A 21,539-nucleotide genomic window follows, 5' to 3' on the forward strand; every position below is an offset into this window, starting at 1 on the left:
ATTGCACTATACTAAACAAATACAAATATATATCACTATACAAATATAGGAAATCAAAAAGGTTTACTTACACTCAGAGTTTGAAGGGCGTTATGTGATAACAGAGCATCATGTAGAACTGCAATCATAAAGCTGTTATCTGATCAACTTTGTTCAGAAAGAGGTCAACCAAGAGGATGATGAGAGCATATCCATGCTTCATGCATCTTTTAGCATTCTGCTAACGTTCCTATGGGAGTGATGCAAACCACAACAAAGGCTGGATGTTACTGATAATGGCAACCTGGGGAAGCTTTTCTACTATTTCCTAGTCCCAAGGCAATTGTAGCAGGACACTTTGAACACTACTTTCCAGTGAATATGTACTGTAGGTCCTACAGCTATGGGGGGTTGATTTCTTTTCTTGGCACAGGAATGCCAAGCATGCTTGACATTTTTTTTGATGTAGACTTGCATAAGTCTACATCATATAAAGAATATTAATTTAACTCTGCCTTTTAACACACACCTTAGACTCCATTTTCCCATTAGCAATAGGCTATTATGCAACATCAATAATGCATATAGAAAAACAGTTTTGTTTGCATTTATTCGTAACGAATTATGAAATATATGATTCACATTTCCTCAAAACCCTTTGTTTCACCATCATGAACAAATTTTTCCAATAATCAATCTGTATGCTATTCTCAGCATAGGCTATACTCAGTTGTAATAACCTGGTAGTCATGATAACTTCTATGTAATACTGTATCAAGAACAGAACGAACTTTTTTAAGCAGTTAATATGGTAGAAGTAGAGTTCCATTACTCATCTCCTCCCGTCAGTGTCAAGTCGATGATCATTTCAGACACTTCCGTGCAGAGGTGGCGGAAATACGTCAGTTGTTCAGGGTATTGGGATTTACTCTAGACTACAAACGAAAATGCAATGTAGAGCGAAGTGGGGAGTGGGCTTTAAATCTAACGTGTCTCTTTAACACCATTTACCCAACGATTTACTCAAGCTCAACGGGACATTCGAACCAAGGAACCAATCATATCAACTAAGGAACCACTGAAAGAAGAATTCGAGGCTGGATCTATTATGAAGACCGAACCAGGATAAAGGCGAATCGTTTTCAGGCTGAGGTTTGGTCACTTAGGCGTGAAGATTGACAAGCTTTAAACAAATAGCCTGCGCATGGATGGTTTTATCTGTCAATGGATGGACAATTATTCACTTCACGGAATTGATTGCGTTGTGTGGATTATTAATGTGGGATCTCGTTTGCATTTCAAAGCCCATAAGTAACAATCAATCAGGCAATCAACATTAAAAAGAGGAGTTATTTGGGCTATTTATATTTTAATTGGATTAACTGGATCCGTCTAGCCAAGCACAACCGTTTTGGGGGGAGGCTATGGCAGTGGACTGACCATGGATTGGGCGGTGATGGAAGTAGAAGAACCGTCGGACATGATACAGCGTCATAGCTTTGTCTGGCAGCTCGCGCTGTAGCAGCCAGACAACAATTGTAACAAAGTTGCAGAACAAGTCAATATTATTGTGAGTCTTGGTGATGCCATTAGAAGGGCAGCCGCTGTTCGCATTCTAATCGAAACCATCCTTCGAGAATGTTCTTGTCTGTTTTTGTTATTGTTGGATAGATGATTCTCTCAGATCGTTGTCTGAATTGTTTATTTGATTTGTAAAACAAAGCAAGGGCTCTTCTGCGCACTGTTACTTTCCATGGACATAGAACACATTTCGCACTGTCTTGTGGTATTCGCCTCGTCTCGGAGTTATAAAATGGACGGGGAAATAAAGCGCAGCCGGAGGTCCAGATCGCAACGAGACCGCGTGCGGAGAAGGGATGCGATTGACAGGAATGATCAAAACCGGAGTCCATCATCTGGCACCGACCGGGGGCAAAGTCCGTTCAGAAAAAATGCCCTGTGTAATTATGGAAAAATGACCAACTTGCATTATGTCCGACCCAAGCGTCCCTCTCGGAGAAAGAGACGGGGGTCAGTGTCTCAGGAGGAAGACATTATTGATGGCTTTGCCATAGCCAGCTTTATCAATCTGGAATCTTTAGAGGTAAGAACGTAGGGCTATGTGTGTGTGTGTGTATATATATATATATATATATATATATATTGGCACATGTTTGTTTATTTGGACATGATTCATAAGTAAATAAGTCTCTTAAATCACCCTGTGTGGGCCTCATGGCTCATGGTCTCTGACAGGTTCATGTGCAGTTTACCCAGTTGTCTCCATTGTGAGTTAATTTGCAAATCTTGTGTAAAGATGTATAATAACCATTGTAACAATGTGTTGGCTATCTACACTGTAATTACCTACCTGCCTATGTAACACGGTTTTAGGGACCTTGGATATTGCTGTAAACATACTGGTTTGAAGGGTCAATATGCTGTGAGGCTGACAGTTGATAATATGCTGTTAGGTTACTGTTGATTTATCCCAACATCAACCAGTATGATGCTATGAGGTGTCACTCAGTCCATGTGTTTCTATAAATCAGACTCACTTTCATTCCAGCAGATGTGTTTCTGGAATACAGATAATTATGGGTGCACACTGGCTGGTTTGGTCAATGTCATGATAATTGCTAGTGTTTTTCAGAGAAAAACTGGTCGATTTTGAATATGTTCTGATTTGCTGGTTGTACACACATGGAAAACCAAATAACTCTAGGCCTACGCTTGACCCATTATAAAGAAAGCTGCTCTCTTGCTCTTAAACGCTCCCAGGTGCAGTATTCATCAGCTGGTTTTAGTTTTAGTGTGCCCCCTCCTGCCTCACGGCATGTCCACACACAGGGACATGTGTTTTGAAAATAGATGCAAAAGAAGCAATGATAAAAGCATCAGAGGCTTCTATGTTCAAGCAAACCAAGTGTGTGGAATGATTGAAAATGACCTTTTCTCTCAGTGCTTTCCGCCAGATGGTGACTACCAGTAAACATGATTAATGGTAGTTAAGTGACACTGTGTAAAAGACAAACTGGCAGTAAAAAGCCAGAGCTGACTCAAAGTGAATGGTGCATATGTACCAGACAGAAGACTCATTATCATTATGATACTGTCTGAATCCTGTTATGACATTCACATTCTAGAAAGAGAAACCTATTGTTATACCAAATGTCACGGGCGCACCACAAAACATAACACAATACAATCAACTCTCATTGATGGTGATGACGATCATGATCTATTACCGTCAACCCTTGCTTCTCGGAGTTGTAAACTCAAGGATTTGCTTTGCTACGTGACTACACTAGAGCGTGCCAGTAGAGGAAATGAATGTAGAAAGAATGGAGTTTGGTATAGATGCCGGAAATTTGGTCTGAGGTTAAAACAAGTTTAGGTCTTATACATTTTGTTTTATGAGATAATATCAGTCAGTTAATAGTACCTTTATGAATTATGAAGGCTTTATGTGCTCTATGTGCTTGTTCCTCTGTGTCTAAATCACTAAACACTTAAAATGGTCCAAACACACACGCACAGTCGTGAAGAAGGCGCGACAGTGTTTATTCTCCCTCAGGAGGTTGAAAAGGTTTGGCATGGGCCCTCAAATCCTGAAAAGGTTCTACAGCTGTACCACTGAGAGCATATTGACTGGTTGCATCACTGCTTGGTATGGCAATAGCACCGCCCTTGATCGCATGGCGCTACAGAGGGTTGTGCGGACAGCCCAGTACATCACTGGGACCGAGCCGCCTGCCATCCAGGACCTCTATATCAGGCGGTGTGAAAAGAAGGCCCAAAAATCATCAAAGACCCCAACCACCCAAGCCATAGACTATTTTCTGTGCGGCGCACAGCAAGAAGTACCGGTGCATCAAGTCTGACACCAACCAGCTCTTGAACACCTTCTAACTCCAAGCAATACGACTGATAAATAGCGAACAAAATAGCTACATGGACCGAGTTTACCTTGTATCTTTATTGACCTTTTATTTCAGTATTTGCACTGTTGCCTAGCCCCCTTATCCCTCCCTATACATATCTACCTATAAAAAAACCTCATTCATTTCCCTGTGGTGGCAAATGAGCCATGGCAGAGTTAGTGCGTACAAACAGATGCCATTGCTATTACACTCACACTGTAGTGTAGTCACTGTAGCCATGATGGACCAGTACATGAATCACTGTAGAAACAGCTGCTGCATACAGCTGTTGCATATTGCCAACATGATTCCCACAACATTCTGGATGAGGATGACTGTAGACTTATGACTCCAGCTCAAAATGACCCTGACCTGGATTGTAATAGAGGAGGCTTACATAATTGTATAATGATTGTTGCAGTGACTGAGTGCTGTAACCTAGACGGTGTAACTCACCAGGGAGGGATTCTTGGATGTGCTGGCCCACTGTATGTTTGTTTGACTTCATTAGCTCTGTAACCAGCGTGTCTGGCTTGTCATTAGTCTAGCTTTATGTATGAATGGGTGTCGCCTGCAGCAGCTCTACCCTTTAAACTGTGAAACGTTTCTTTGTCACACAGTCTGTTCCCTTTAATAAGGCATGCTTCTCTTCTCTAGCTCTGCTAATAGAGCGACTCTCTCCCTACTCTCCCACTTTTATGATGATTGAGCTTCTAGGATTCCACCAGATAGAATTTCATTAATACTAAATCTAGGATTAGTCATTTATAGTGTGAGCTGTCAGACTGTTACAAGTTTTTAATATCCTACTGCATTAAAGCCCCAGTAGACATTTTGACACCCTATTTGCGTAAGTAGAATGATATGTTTGATGTTCTCTCGGAGTCCGTCCTTCCGGTCAGGTGTGTACTTTACTGTACACCCCAGAGGTGATGTCCTCTAAGTAGCTGTTTGATAAGCACTACCAGTGTGCCAAAGGCTAAAGGTTAATTTAATAGGCTGCAACAGGTGAGAAACACTGTCAGAGAGCATTCTGCGCCCATAGCTCTAAGTTAATAAAAAAAATGTTTGTCTGTTTTGCTGTATTCAAGATTACGGCTAAACTTGTACAGGCAGTGGCACAGTGGTCTAATTTTCTCAAGAAGCATATAATTAAAATATTACAGCGGTTGATAGGTAAGTGCTTCTTTATGACAGCCAGGGCCCTGCTGCATAGTTAATGTGCTCCAGCCTCCCAGTCTTCTGGCCCAGCTCTTCAGGCAGTCAAGAGGGGGAAAGGCTGCTGCTCCACAGCTCCTTGTCTCTTTGTGGTGTTTGTCTGTCTGTTTGGATAACACTCTTTAAAAGCTTGTGTGGACAAGATTGAGGAAGGGATTGGCTTTCAGGGGCCCTACCAGGACTTTTAAACAAGTAGGTGTCACTTGTCTGTGTATGTGAAAGTGTTCACTTGGAGCTGATAATAGGCTGTGCTTTTGCTTTCATCCCTTTTTTCAAGTAGAATCAATGTTCAATGTTCTAGTTCTAGGAACACTGAAATGACCTCTCCATGGCCATATTCAGTGTGCCTGAATGCGCACTCATTGACATAACATAGAGGGTATCTGGCCTGCCATCCCCCTAGTCTCCACAACAGCTAGCCTCTTATGTCCAAGGATTACCTTCTCCTCTCTTAAGCATGGTGGTAGCACAATGACTTCATTCAGCCAGCTAATGCTGAACGTTTCATGTTTTACCCCTGTTCGCTGCAGTTCCACATAATGGGAAAACCCACCGTTGTAAAAGTGAATGCGTGTGCGTGTGTAAGACAGAAAACAGGCTGGCTCGGACTCAGACTCTTCCTGCCATAAAACCCCTCTCCTAGCCTTTGTTCTGCTGCTTGTCCGCTTCTGCTGTAAATAAACCACCAGTCGCCCTAAACAGCCTGGAAATGACATGGAACACCATCATGTCTGTCTGTTGCAGTGTGCTGACAGACAGAGAGGCAGCAAGTTTTATTTAGAAAGTGAATATGTAGAACAGGGCTGGCCCCAGGCATATCTTTTTTATATATATAAAAAATAGGAACTCAATCGGGGTCTCAACTTACTGTTGAGTTTAAGAATAGTATCCACCAAGTGCAATTTTGAAATCAGCAGTTTTTCTCTTGTTATGTCAGTCACTGACAGTCACTCAATTAGACATGTCAACTACCAATGTTTTTATTCAGCTAAACTTATAGTAATCATGGCCGAATACCAACCCTGGCACATAGCGCACGTGCCCAGGGGCCCTGACCTCCCGGGAGCCCCCCATTGTTTTTAGTCATTCTCACTCAGATATTATATTAACATGGTAGAAGTCATGGCAAACTTTGTGGAATTGTTTGTTATATATTGCTACATTTTCTCTCCGCCTCATGGCAAAATGTGTAGAATTGTTTGTTATATATTGCTACATTTTCTCTCCGCCTCATGGCAAAATGTGTAGAATTGTTTGTTATATATTGCTACATTTTATCTCCTCCTCATGGCAAAATGTGTAGAATTGTTTGTTATATATTGCTACATTTTCTCTCCGCCTCATGGCAAAATGTGTATAATTGTTTGTTATATATTGCTACATTTTCTCTCCGCCTCATGGCAAAATGTGTAGAATTGTTTGTTATATATTGCTACATTTTCTCTCCGCCTCATGGCAAAATGTGTAGAATTGTTTGTTATATTTTGCTACATTTTCTCTCCGCCTCATGGCAAAATGTGTGGAATTGTTTGTTATATATTGCTACATTTTCTCTCCGCCTCATGGCAAAATGTGTAGAATTGTTTGTTATATATTGCTACATTTTCTCTCCGCCTCATGGCAAAATGTGTGGAATTGTTTGTTATATATTGCTACATTTTCTCTCCGCCTCATGGCAAAATGTGTAGAATTGTTTGTTATATATTGCTACATTTTCTCTCCGCCTCATGGCAAAATGTGTGGAATTGACAAAAACTTCCATTAAAAAACCTGCAGCATTTTCTCTATGCCCAATGGCAAAAATATGTAGAAGTGCAGGAAATTAGCTTTAAAACTGCAAAATGTCTCTCCACCAAATGGCAAAATGAGTCGAATTGTATGAAATTTGTTATACAATTTTTACATTTTCTCTCCACCCCATGGCAAAATGTGTAGAATTGCAGGAAATGAACTTAAACATTTTCGCACCGCCGTCAAAAGGGAGGCCACTAAAATGTTTTGCAGCGAGGTGGGGGGCTGCCGAACCAAATCTCACTTAGGGTCCCCAAAAGGCTAGGTCCGGCCCTAATGCAGACTGCTGCTACTTACTGCATGACCTCAATACACTGGCTAAATAATGACTGTTGGCCCCATTTTGTGGATAGATACTATTTAGCCCTGATAAGTAGGGCTATCTGCTGAATATGGTACAGTTCCAAATGTAGTTTAGTTCCAATTCAGGGGCAGTGCAAACAACACTCTTTTGTTTTACACTGTCTTTCTATCTCTGTCCCTCTGTTTTTGGCCTCCCCTTTGTGTCTGTTGGATGTTGAGCTCTACTGCTTTGTAGTTAGGTTAGGGTTCCACTACAATGCCCATAGCTGAGGAGGTTATCCCAGTATAATGTCTGGAGGCCACTGTGAATAGGCTCTCTGAGGAAAAGGCCTGATTAGTTACTGATGGTGTGTAATCTAATTGTCTTAGTACCTGGCAGGCGAGGAGAGCAGAGGCATTAATCAAGCTACTATATACAGCTGTCAAGGTTAGTCATGTTTTATTACATGTCCTTTTCACCCAAATATACACTGAGTGTACAAAACATTAGGAACACCTTCCTAATATTGAGTTTCGCCCCTTTTGCCCTAAGAACAGCCTCAGTTTGTCGGGGCATAGACTGCAAGGTGTCAAAAGCGTTCTACAGGAAGGTTGGCCCACGTTGACTCCAATGCATCCCACATTTGTGTCAAGTTGGATGTCCTTTGGGTGATGGACCCTTCTTAATACACATGGGAAAAACCCAGCAGCCTTACAGTTCTTGGCACACTCGTACCAGTGCCCCTTGCACCTACTACTATGCCCCGTTCAAAGGCACTTAGATATGTTGTCTTGCCCACTCACCCTCTGAATGGCACACATACACAATCCATGTCCCAGTTGTCTCAAGGCTCAGTGGTCAATCTACATTATGTAATGGAAAGAGCTGTTCCTAATGTTTTGTACACTCTGTGTATGTTGTTGCCCAGATTTACCCTCTACCACAGTAGCATGTGATAAGTACTTTGAGGTAAGATATGAAACTACATTTTTCTCAATAATCTTGTCTGAAGAGTGTGTGTAATGAGGCTCTCAAGAATTCCTGATGTTATGTCGTTGCCTAGATCAGCTTTTGTCAGCTGAACATCTAGTCAAGCTTCTGATCATAATCACTTGTCAGACTGTCTCCATCTGATTTTCCTGGGCTGCCAGTGCAAATAACATATTGAGTTGATGAACAGTAAGTCAGACAGGATTCTGATGACGAATGATATTGACCGATTTAGCGTACCTCACTCTTATGAATGGCAACATCAGTCTATAGAATCAGTGAGTGTCCTTGAATGGGTCTATACTGAGATGAAGAGTTGTAGCTGTGCTGTACTACACAGAGAAAGAGAAGCTCCACGATGAAATCACTAATCGCTTCACACAGGTATGTGGGGAATTTCTTCCTCTGAGAATGGAACACAGCAGCTGTCCAGGGACTGTAGATAGTCTAGATACTGTGCTATGTGGACAGAATGTACTGTAGTGTTTACAAATGAATCTAGGTGATAATAAACTGGATCCATTTCAGCCCCCTCGTCTTTATCATTACTGTAGGTTGAGACAAGAAAAGTGACATTTATGTTCTATTACAATTTCATGTTTATATTTTTGGCCACCAGTACCTCCTTTAAATATGTTTGACATTTATGTGACAAAGTACACATTTAGACTTGTACGGCAGAGCCATGGCAGTGTGAATTTATTCATGACTTAAGTCCATTACTGGTAAATAGATTGCCCGACTCCCATAATTCAGTGGCAGGACCTGCTGTGACCTCAGGCTGTTGGACAGGCAGAACCTGTCGTGGGAATAGAGTGTTAAGTGTCTAACTACCTCTACCACTTATTTGTGTGTCACACACATTGTGGGAAATGACACGCCAACTCTATTTCAGCATTCAAATAATCCAGTCATTATGAACCTATTGTATCTGCAACCTCTCTACAGAAGTCAGGCCCATTTAAAGTGAATCATGTACCAGAAGATGGTGGCCTATAGTTGCTTGTGATCGAACAGTTCCGAATGACAGAAAGAGGTCTAGCTGGGAATGGATGGAGTGCTTGATCTATGGATAGGCTGTTTGCAGTATTATCTCTGTTGTGGTCAGGAGGATAAAGACATACATAATCATGCATATCAATTCAGATTATCTACAGCCATGACTGTATCTCCTCATGCCTCTATAGGACTTACGCTGTTTAACAGCTAAGCAGCACCGGTGATATCTGTTGACCTGTAGCTTTACACACAGCTTAGAAATCCATCATGTACTGTATCTAATGGAGCAACGCCCATGAACATCAGATCTGCTGGGTCCACATTCATACACTGTAGTGCTTTAATAAATGAACATAGGAAGGAATATATTTCACTATAACAGATATATTACTCTAATAAAGGCATGTTAGCCGATGCTATTAACTTTATACAATTAACTGACTGACTCTCTGTTGTACCCCTGCATGTGTTGCACCTTTGCAGAGCAGTTAATGGAGACTGAAGCAGCACTTATTGTGCCATTAGCTGATTGTATGCCCTTTGCACTGTCTTCCCGCAGACACAAATTGGATTTGAATAGCATAACATCCCCCCTTGTTTCTCTGGCCTCTTGTATCTCATGTCCTTTGTGGAACATTTGCAGGCCATACCCAGGGTATGTTCAGATGCCTAGTGAGAGCTCATATGTCTGACTGCAGAGCCTGTGGAACATGAGCTGTTAATAGCTTGATTCTCATGAATTCTGTTAATTGAGTATAGACTGTGTTATAACATGCATGTTACTGCTATATTCACTGGTGGCTTCATAGATGGTGAGAGTGAATGGATGGAGGTACAGCTGTGAAAGTGGAACTTGATGAGAGCCTTCCATCCACTGAATCCTTTGTAAGCCACTGGACTTTACCTGGGATTTAGATCCAGTGTTCTTTCTCAAAGCCATTCACACCCCAAACCCTAACCTGGATTTAGCTGGATTCACCCTATTGTATTCAGTGTAGCTGGCAAAACGTATCTACCCCAGATTATTTTCACCAACACTCTCTCATCCTCCCCTTGTTTGGTATTTGGTTTTTGGATATTTCTCTCTCCCTCCTTTCTCCCCCTATCCACCTGCCTCTCCACAGATGTGTACACCTGATGCTAATTTAGAGTCAAGCTAACAGTGATTGTTTTTATCAGAGTCTTGGTAACAGTCCAGGGAGCTGGAGAAACAGAATAAGACATAATTTACCTCACGCCGCTAGTCTTTCAGCAGCATGAATATTAATATCACTATGGCAATGGTTCTGGAGATTAGCTCAAGGTAGGGCTTTACACTTGTACCATTAGATCAGTTATTTTCATGGATAGCTGAAGCTGCAGGCAGGGAGGACGCTCAGCGGGGAATGCTGACAGTTCACACTTGGTGATTAGTTCGTTTCCATTGAACAATAATACCTAAAAAGCCACCAGTGTAGGGGTTAATTTATTGCATCGCTCCATTCAAAGTTTTTTATTTTTTTATTTCACCTTTATTTAACCAGGTAGGCAAGTTGAGAACAAGTTGTCATTTACAACTGTGACCTGGCCAAGATAAAGCAAAGCAGTGCGACACAGACAACAACACAGAGTTACTCATGGAATAAACAAACATACAGTCAATAACACAATATAAAGTCTATATACAGTGTGTGCAAATGAGGTAAGATAAGGGAGGTAAGGCAATAAATAGGCCATTGTGGCAAAATAATTACAATGTATCAATTAAACACTGGCGTGATAGATATGCAGAACATGAATGTGCAAGTAGATATACTGGGGTGCAAAGGAGCAAAAAAATAAACAACAGTATGGGGATGAGGTAGTTGGATGGGCTATTTACAGATGGGCTATGTACAGGTGCAGTGATCTGTGAGCTGCTCTGACAGCTTGTGCTTAAAGTTAGTGAGGGAGATATGAGTCTTCAGCTTCAGTGATTTTTGCAATTAGTTCCAGTCATTTGCAGCAGAGAACTGGAAGGAGAGGCGGCCAAAGGAGGAATTGGCTTTGGGGGTGACCAGTGAAATATACCTGCTGGAGGGCGTGCTACGGGTGGGTGCTGCTATGGTAACCATTGAGCTGAGATAAGGCGGGGCTTTACCTAGCAAAGACTTATAGATGACCTGGAGCCAGTGGGTTTGGTGACAAATATGAAGCGAGGGCCAGCCAACGAGAGCATACAGGTCGCAGTGGTGGGTAGTATATGGGGCTTTGGTGACAAAACGGATGGCACTGTGATAGACTGCATCCAATTTACTGAGTAGAGTGTTGGAGGCTATTTTGTAAATGACATCGCAGAAATCAAGGATCGGTAGGATAGTCAGTTTTACGAGGGTATGTTTGGGAGCATTGTTGAATGATGCTCTGTTGCGAAATAGGAAGCCGATTCTAGATTTAATTTTGGATTGGAGATGCTTAATGTGAGTCTGGAAGGAGAGTTTACAGTCTAATCAGACACCTAGGTATTTGTAGTTGTCCACATATTCTAAGTCAGAACCGTCCAGAGTAGTGATGCTGGACGGGCGGGCAGGTGCGGGCAGCGATCGGTTGAAGAGCATGCATTTAGTTTTACTTGCATTTACGAGCAGTTGGTGGCCACGGAAGGAGTGTTGTATGGCATTGAAGCTAGTCTGGAGATTTGTTAACACAGTGTACAAAGAAGGGCCAGAAGTATACAGAATGGTGTTGTCTGCGTAGAGGTGGATCAGAGAATCACGTACAGCAAGAGCAACATCATTGATGTATACAGAATAATAGACATTTGTGTCTTAGATTACCTGTAACTGATTTTTGTTCGTGTTTATTGCTTGCCTCCACTGTGCTTGATGACATGTGTATCAACACCAATGGTAAACCCCCCGCAGGTCACTGGTGTTATTCCGGGCACGGGGAATTTAGCTCAGACTGCCAGACCCCACATCCACAGCCTGACAATGGGCAGCAGCTGGCCGCCCACATTCTAGTCTCACAGGCCTGCCTCATAGGATATGAAAGCCTGCTCTCATATACTAGACATAACATAGTAAACATAAATCTGGGACACTCAAATTAGTATGATATGTTACATTTGGTGTGGTTACATAAGACAGATGGTTACTTAAGGCAAAAAACAAAAGTAGAGTGGTTAGTCGGGGTGGAGTGGTGGGTGTATAGCACGTACGTCTAGCAACCTAAAGGTTGCGAGTTTGAATTTTATAATCGACAACTTTATCATTTTAGCTAACTTTTCAACTACTTAGCATGCTAGCTAACCCTTCCCCTAACCTTAACCCTTTAACCTAACTCCTAAACTTAACCCTAACCCTAACCCCTAGCCTAGCTAACATTAGCCAGCTAGCTAACATTAGCCACCTAGCCACCTACTGTAGCTAGAATTCATTAACATATCATACATTTCGCAAGTTCGTAACATATAATATGATTTGCAAATACGTAACATATTGTATGTTTTGCGAATCATAATGTATAATACTGTTACGAATCTCTTTTGGCCCGACAGTCTAGGGGGGGATGGTAGTGAGACCCGTAACATAACTCATGTAAATTATAATAGTGACAAAGTAAAAGTGAACGAAATAACCACGACAACCGAAATAATACCGTCAAACTCAGGGTTTATTATAAACACACGGTAATGGGGGGGGGAGCAGGAAAAGGGGCTGAGCTGGACCCAAGGAAAGAAACAAATATGCAAAAACACCCCTAAGCTAGACTAGCCTATTTCAACAACAGCTAACTAACTAACCAAAAATACAGTGGGTGGTCCGCCCAGTTCTAACTAGTGTGTTTTAACAAAGTTTACCTACGGGTAGTGTATGCCCATGGGCGACTTGTCTTGGTTTCCCCTTTTCCCACCAGCAAACACCATAAGCAAAAACAATACTCACAGGAGATGACAAAGTGATTTGGAGGTGCTCAAACAAAAGAAGAGGTTAATTAATACACAAAGAGAGAGATCTACATACATGGCATTTACAAAGAGATTGTGCTACTGAAATCTATCAAGAACAGCTATCTACTAACATGGCATTACAAAGATTGAGCTCTCCTGAAATCTACCAAGAACAGCTATCTACCAACATGGCATTACACAGAGATTGAGCTCTAGAGCAAACAAATGATAGGGTTTTTAAACCAAGGGAAAGGAACTGTGATAGGGTAGGAAACAGGAGGAGGTGTGTCTTCTGATTGATGGGTTGATTGTTGACTGATTGGGGAGTGATGACTTTCACCTGTGAGGGGAGACGGAGAGAAAAGAAACACACAGGATACACACAGACACAGGATACCTGTATCCGTAACACTCCCACCCTTAAAAGAGCAACCCTAGGGATTGCGACCACAGTATTACAATTAATACTCACAACAAAATTAATACTTACAACAACAACGTCAACCTTGCCAAAACATACAAAAATCATTTTTACACACGAGACAAAGCATCTGCCAACACATTATCTGAACCCTTTTTGTGGCGGATCTCCAAATTATAATTTTGTACAATCAGCGCCCAACGCATAAGGCGCTGGTTCTGGTTGTACATTCGGTGGAGAAAAACTAAGGGGTTATGGTCAGTATACACAATCACTGGTAGGGCACTGGAACCAATGTATACTTCGAAGTATTGCAGAGCCAACAACAAAGCAAGAGCTTCTTGTTCTATTGTCGCATAGTTTGTTTGACATTTATTAAATTTACGTGAAAAATAACAAACGGGATGATCCACTCCACTCTTGTCCTGCTGCAGTAGAACAGCACCAGCACCTCTGGCACTAGCATCTACCTCAAGCTTGAACGGTTGTTCAAAATCCGGAGCAGCAAGTACAGGGGTACTACATAAGAGTGCTTTCGCAGATTCAAAAGCGCTCTTACATTCAGGGGACCACACAAATGGTCTAGCCGGACTGAGCAAATCAGTCAATGGAGCAACTACCGCAGAGAAATTTTTACAGAAGCTACGGTAGTAGCCAACCATCCCTAAAAAGCGGCGTAGCTCTCGTCTAGTGGTAGGTGCAGGGAATGCAGTTATAGCCAAGACCTTGGCATCAACAGGGCGCACCTGTCCATGGCCAACCTCTTTACCGAGATAGGTAACAGTAGCCTTCCCAAACTCGCACTTTGCCAAGTTCAGGGTTAGAGAAGCAGCTGCCAACCGTTCACATACTACGCTTAGCGAGTCAACATGATCTGACCACTCAGACGAATAAATCACTAGGTCATCAAGGTATGCACTACAATTAGGAACGCCAGCTAATACGGAGTTAACCAGTCGTTGGAAAGTGGCTGGTGCATTTCGCATCCCAAAAGCCATGACTGAGTACTGAAGGAAGTTGTCTGGGGTCACAAAGGCAGAAATCTCAGAAGCACGTGAAGTTAACGGAACCTGCCAGTAACCTTTTAAGAGGTCCAACTTGGTCACATACTTAGCAGCACCAATAGTGTCGATACAGTCGTCCAGTCTGGGTAACGGGAACGAATCTGGCATTGTGACAGAATTTACCTTTCGATAATCCGTACATAACCTGGACGTACCATCAGGTTTAGGAACCAGAATGCAAGGAGAACTCCAAGGGCTTGAACTTGGCTTAGCCAGGTCATTCTCCAACAAATATCTCACCTCATCCCTCATTATCTTCCTCTTGGAAGCGTTGATACGATATGGGTGTTGCTTGATAGGTGTAGCATTTCCAACATTAATGTCATGTTCCAACACATTTGTGCGAGTAGGAACGTCATTAAAGAGACATGGAAAACTGTGTAGTAGCCTCACAATATCATTAGCCTGTCCATCCGTTAAATGAACCAGACCTGACTGGATAGACAGCAGCATTTCTGAGTTGGGCAATCTAACACACTGCTGTTGAGTATTGCGCAACTCCAAGCCATCAACATCATCAATATGACAGTCCACTATCATCGCAGTAGTAGCAGAGGAGACAGCAGTACCTTCCTCTGTTTTTGAACTATCTAACTGTGTGATGGGTCGGGTGTGGTATGCTTTCAACATGTTAATGTGACACACACGAGATTGGCGTTTTCTATCAGGAGTTTGAAGCACATAGTCAGTTTCACTTATTTTCTTTTCAATTAAATAAGGACCAGAGAAACGAGCTGACAGTGAAGATCCTGGAACAGGTAATAACACCAGTACTTGGTCACCTGGCTGTAGTGGACGAGAAACAGCCTCTTTATCATAGTGTCTTTTCATGCTCCTCTGTGAGGAAGACAGAGCTTCCTTTGCAAGAGCACAAGCTTGGTGTAGGCGCTCACGAAAGCGACTAACATAGTCCAACACATTCTCATCTCTGGTACACAACTCTTGGGACAAGAACTGTTCTTTAAGGACTTTCATTGGTCCTCTTACTGTGTGACCAAACACTAGTTCAGCCGGGCTGAAACCTAGGGACTCCTGCACAGTTTCACGAGCAGCAAACAAAACTAGAGGAACTCCCTCATCCCAATCTTTCTCAGATTCCAAACAATATTTACGTAGCATAGACTTCAGTGTCTGATGCCATCTTTCAAGCGCACCCTGAGACTCTGGGTGATAGGCGCTTGATACACGGTGCGTAATTGATAAGGATTTCAACACCTGCTTGAAGAGCTTGGATAGGAAATTGGTACCTTGATCGCTTTGTACCACCTTAGGTAACCCGAATGTCGTGAAGAATTTTATTAAGGCTTTACTCACTATCGGAGCTGTAATCCTTCTCAGAGGAATAGCCTCGGGGTATCTTGTAGCCATACACATTATCGTTAACAAAAACTGGTTACCCGATTTTGTCTTCGGTAACGGTCCGACACAATCGTAGTATATATATATATATATATATATATATATATATATATATAAATAGTAATTCTTAACATGGCATACAAAATGGGTAATGGAAATCCACAAATTAATACATACCATACAAAACTTAACATATAATACTAAATGGAGTGTCTCGGATTTACGTACAACATAATACGAAATGCTCTGAGACCAGGTTGGATATGACCTCAATACACAGAGCCATGCCCAGAAGCATCATGAGTATGGTTTTATTTCCATTTTTTTTGTCTTTAAGATTGGTTTTTATTTAATTCTTAGAGGTTTCAGCAAGGATTCCCTTGCCGCCTTGTCATATTGACTCATTCTAAGCATTATCATCATCCACACCAAGGTCTCTCTCTTTCTGTGCTGTAGATATTAAGCCTCTTTTGTGTTTGTTCTTTCGTAGGTGGCTCTGAGGAAGACCTCAAAGAGCCTGAGGTTGCAGGAGGGTAAGGAGAAGTGGGAGAGCCAGATGCTGAAGAAACGAAAGGCTTCGGAAAGGACTGAGATCCCTGTGAATGTATTCACTGACAATGGAGCTGACTTTGAACATGAGCAGTATGGAGAGAAGGAGCAGGGGAAGGTGAAAAACAACTCAAAGAAGAACAAGCAGGTAGCGTATGGATCTGTGGTATTAACCTTCATTATATTTCGAATGAATACGCTCTACTACAAACCAAAACCTGTCTACCTGGTAATTTGTGTGTCCACATGTGTAAGGGTTTTGCCCAGTGAAGTAATGAGGTCTTACAGTTGAGGTATTATTTTTGGTTGTTTGTGTAGCTTAGAGTCTAGGCTTGTTTATTTTGAGTTCTTTCTTTCTGTTGCAAGTCATCCACTTTCAATCCCACAGTTCTATTTTTCTAATGGTGATCCTGTTTCAATCAGTTGTAAACAAACTGTCTCCATTATTAGGTGTTCATTGTTGGCACCAGCCATATAATGAACTCTATCAGGTTAATTCCCGAAGCTTCCCATCCTGGTCTAGTAATTGCCTTGCACAAGCCTGTCTGTTGTGCATGAAGTCAGGAGGGAGCCACACAGGAAACGAGGGCCAATAAAGAGCTATGATGAGATAAGGTGCTTTGTGAAGAGCTTCCTCCTCAGCCCAGGATGTGTCTGTGTTTGTAACAGAGAGCACACCAGGTACACACACACTTAGGCTCGCTTCCATATCAGTCACTGGCCTAGCCAATTCCCCTACCCTTATCTCTGTGTGTAGACCAGATACTACTTGTTGTAAGGTATCGCCTTGTAAGGCATCACCTAGATGGCCCCTGGCTTGTGGATGTTTCCTCTACTGAACAGTATGCAAAACAGTATGTTGGATAGTAGCCTCCTTTGCAATAGAGGAGAGATCTATGATCATGTTTGTTTCAAAGTCCTTTGTTCCTTTAATTGATTGTTTATCTAAGCACATTGTAAGTAGATGGAATCTACTTTACGAAATGGATGAAACCTACGCACACTTGATTCAATCAAGAGCAGTTCAATTGTGTCATTGAAGAAACCTCTAAAGTGTTCTCTAGAAAGTAGAGGGACTTAAGATAACATCATCTCTTCTGTTTCACCTCATCACCAGAAAGATAGTGTATTTTACTGCAGCTCATTGCACATTGACACAGCACACTGGCTGTGTCAAATCAAGTCAGGACTTTAGCTGAAGGATGCTAGTTTGACATATTCGCAGCCACTGTGAAACATCATCTATGCTATTTAAATAAATCAGTTTCACACGAACACCCACACACAGAAATAGACAGTGTCCTGGGCTGGACTGTCAAAGCAGGGAAGTGTAGCAGCCAGCAGAACACTACAGGAACGGGCTGAATGCTACAGTAGCAGTAGCTTTAAACCAGGGCTGCCCAACCCTCTTCCTGGAGATCTACCGTCCTGTGGGTTTTCAGTCCAACCCTAATTTAACACACCTGGTTCTACTTATTAGCTGCTCAACAAGACCTTAACTAGCTGAATCAGATATTCTAAATTAGGGTTGGACTGAAAACCTACAGGACAGTAGATCTCCAGGAAGAGGGTTGGGCAGCCCTGCTTTAAACCATCAAACCTCAGATCAATACCACATTATTATACTGTTCCTGTGTCATCATCACCACGTGCTAAGCTTTCAGTCAATATCATTTGTCTTGTTTTGTCCAGAAACAATTCGTTCTTTCCTGAATCAATGTTTGAATATGCATTATGCTTCATGGATCTGTCATTTAAGGTTTCCATTGCAACACAATTGTGTGTGGGTGTGTGTGTGTGTGTGTGTGTGTGTGTGTGTGTGTGTGTGTGTGTGTGTGTGCGCGCTGTGTACCTGCACCCATGTTGCCGTCAGCTCTCAGATGGGCCAGAGCATGGCCTAGTGCTAATTGCCCATCACGGGCAGTCAATGAGTCTGGGCATCAACTCTGCTTGTTTTAAATCAGGTTAACTGTGTCATTGAAATGGATGCCCTCACTGACGTGTAATCACTCACTGATGTCTGTAATACGATAGTGCCCTCTGGTGGTCCAGATTCTCTTCTGGGCTGATAAATGTACTGTCTACCAATTCAATGTAATATAGATAACCATGGACTCAAAGAACGGAAGATAATTAGTCTTATCATGTTCCTCAGGTGAAGGGGCTTCTAGGAAGGCAAGACAGAGCTGAAGTCACCAAAACACAGGGCACACATCAGAGAAGCAACTCCAAAGGACACCATAGTGAGGTATGAGCAGTGTTGTCTGGATAAAGAGATGTTTGTGTGCAACAACATCCTATTGAGTGATTACAGAAGGCCTTTATCAGAATCTATCATAAGCCCTTGCTCATTAACATTATCCTTCCTTTCCACAGAGTTCATTCTCTGGTCGGGGATATTCGGTGAGTGACTTCAATTCTTTCTGACAGAATTAATGTCCAGGATCTGCCTATAGTCATTCTCAGAGTATGAGGGCAAAACCGGGTCAGTGATTATCTTTACCATTTTGAGAACAAGAACAGTCTGTGACAAAAATGTTCTCAAAAGCTAACAGGCTGATATTTAGTAATGTAGCTAAACAGGTGTCATGTCAACATGGATTAGTGATTTGTGGATCTGAGTAACCTTGACATGTTGACAGTGAGCAGGGCTTGAGTCATTAGGGGAGTGAGGCAGAGAGACGCGTGTTGTCAGTGGTTTCAGTATAAATTGACTGGCTGATACAGTAGCTCACAGTTGTGCTGCTGTGTCGTCTGGCATGATGAATCCCTTAGAGCAGACAGATCAGTTCCCACAGCAGTTAAACACATGTCTGTCACTAGGAACGAGGTAACAGACATAATGTATAATAATATCCTCTCTCTCTCTCTTGATTTGTAAACAGACTGTTTTTGTGATATTACTACTAGACATAACCACAGCTTTTAGTCCTAATCTAACCAGGATTATTAGTTGATCTCAATGGATCTCAATGTTTATTTAATGCATTATTTGTAAATACAGCACATATTTATCAAGATTTCATTGAACATACTAAATTAAATGATTGGAGTCAAGTTTCTTAATCCACAATCTTGTTTTCATGGAATAGGATATTGTAATGAAAGCTTACTGTAAACACCCATCAGTCACTCTTATGACTACTGCCTCTAGTCTCGCGGTATCCTCTGCTGTTCTCTCCCTGTCAATAGAGTAGGAGTAAACACGGCATGGTCACTCAAAACACAGGTCATGACCTTGAATCAAGGTCTCTTTATAATCTCTAGACAAATAATAACACTATTTGTTCCTGTTGGTAATATTGATATGACTGTGGAGGCAGATAGCAGAAATGTGAACAACTCACTTCCAGTTTGAGTGTTTGTGATTGATGGTGTTGATACATTCTCATGAATTAATGCAGTGTTTTACATCCTTTCTCTCGCAGTGTGACAGTGAGAGTGACATCGATGACAAGGCAAGATAAACATTCTCACTTTTCACAACTGTTATCACTGATAATAAGGTATCAGTGCTCTACTATTCTGTCATTCAGCCATGTGTAACAGCTTCTGTCCCTCTCCTCACCCCAACCTGGGCTTCAACCAGAAATCCTCTGCACATCGACAACAGTAACCCTGAAGCATCGTTACCTATCGCTCCACAAAAGCCGCGTCCCTTGCAGAGCAATGGGAACAACTACTTCAAGGACTCAGAGCGAGTGACGTCACCGATTGAACGCTACTAGCGCGCACCGCTTACTAGCTAGCCATTTCACACCGGTTACACATGTATTCCCATCTGCGCTGTCAGCTGGCCAGGCTTTAATGTACTGATAGGAAGGGGGTCCTCTAAATGCCAGGCAGGGTTGTGATGGGAGTCAGGTCTTTTGGCTGACCTTTTTATTTACATCAGGGCAGCGTAAACAGTGTGTGTGATGTCTTTAGTCTTGTGTTTTATTACTGCTTTGTGAGTGTTAGGTTCAGTCTGTGTGTCCCAACGACATTATACTAATTTAAACTTGTTATAAATATCTATATGTTAATAATACCAGCACTCTTTGATTTCATTATTGGATTTGATCTAAGGAATTTGCGGAAGTTAACTTGATTACACTGTGAACATCATTAGGCCTTTTTACGAAAGTCAAGATGTTCTGATAATAACAACTAGTCTCTGTTATTTCCTCCATATGATCTATTTACTTTGTCAGCAACCTCAAATTAAATCTGGAGGCTCCAAAACTGAAATTGAACTCATGAGGTCATATGAACCAGATTACAGTATTGTGGCATTTTGCTAGGTTGTTAATCAACTGAGGGATTCCAGGAATAGCTGTAAATAAGGTCTTTACATTTGCAACACCAAAGGAACCTCATGATGGTTTACCACAGCTGAATTTCAGCTGAGTTCAGACCCAGTAAATCAACAATTTGATGTAGCAATTGAGTCTGCTCGTTTTGATTCGTCTTTATTTGATGCCATTAGTCCATAATCAGGTGGTTTCACAGCGTCCATATGACTTTGCAAAGAACATAAAGTTTAAAGATGAGAAATACACAGAACATCATATATTCTCACCACATATATTATTTAAATGAAAATGGCTGATATATATAAGATATATGTCTCACCTTTTGTCCCTCTGTTCTCATTTACATTCATTGGGAACTTGAACACACCCCCTTGAGTGACGAAGTGCACATCGAGTCTGGGAGTGGAACAAGAGCCAGTATACCGAACAGTCCTGTTGACAGAGTGCTGATAAAGATGGAAAAGCAACCACTTTTCTGGACAGTTCCACTACCGGCACCTTCAGAATCCTAATTTAGCCTCTAGCTAGGCTAACATATTTCTTATTTCCTTTCTTTTCTCATTCTAACTCAGGTTTCAGGGATTGTGTCTGATAAACTCTTCACACTAAGGAAAACTACTGGTAAGAATATTTCCTCTGGTTTCTGGGGTATTCAGCGTGTATGCTTTTGACTCTCTGTCCTCGTTTAGCTGTTGCTATTTACAGAATAGATATGTGTCTCTCTTAGTGACAAGATTTTGACATGCTTTTTATGGCAT

The 21,539-nt window shown here is 41.8% G+C and overlaps 1 protein-coding gene across 2 annotated transcripts in view; it reads left to right on the plus strand.

The window, feature by feature from the left end:
- The first annotated feature begins 988 nt into the window (after positions 1–988).
- LOC139422881 (fibrosin-1-like protein) overlaps positions 989–21,539 on the plus strand; it is a 29,005-nt gene continuing 8,454 nt past the window's right edge. The window contains exons 1-6 of one of the 2 annotated variants that reach the window (XM_071174323.1): positions 989–2,083; positions 16,428–16,634; positions 18,642–18,734; positions 18,863–18,889; positions 19,915–19,944; positions 21,354–21,402. In XM_071174323.1, coding sequence (XP_071030424.1) covers positions 1,733–2,083; positions 16,428–16,634; positions 18,642–18,734; positions 18,863–18,889; positions 19,915–19,944; positions 21,354–21,402 — 757 coding nt within the window. In that variant the 5' untranslated portion in view covers positions 989–1,732. The remainder of the gene's footprint in view (positions 2,084–16,427; positions 16,635–18,641; positions 18,735–18,862; positions 18,890–19,914; positions 19,945–21,353; positions 21,403–21,539) is intronic. The other variant, XM_071174322.1, reaches the window with a different exon arrangement.

The sequence above is a fragment of the Oncorhynchus clarkii genome, chromosome 12 (genome assembly GCF_045791955.1).
Source record: "Oncorhynchus clarkii lewisi isolate Uvic-CL-2024 chromosome 12, UVic_Ocla_1.0, whole genome shotgun sequence".
Taxonomy (NCBI): Eukaryota; Metazoa; Chordata; class Actinopteri; order Salmoniformes; family Salmonidae; genus Oncorhynchus; species Oncorhynchus clarkii.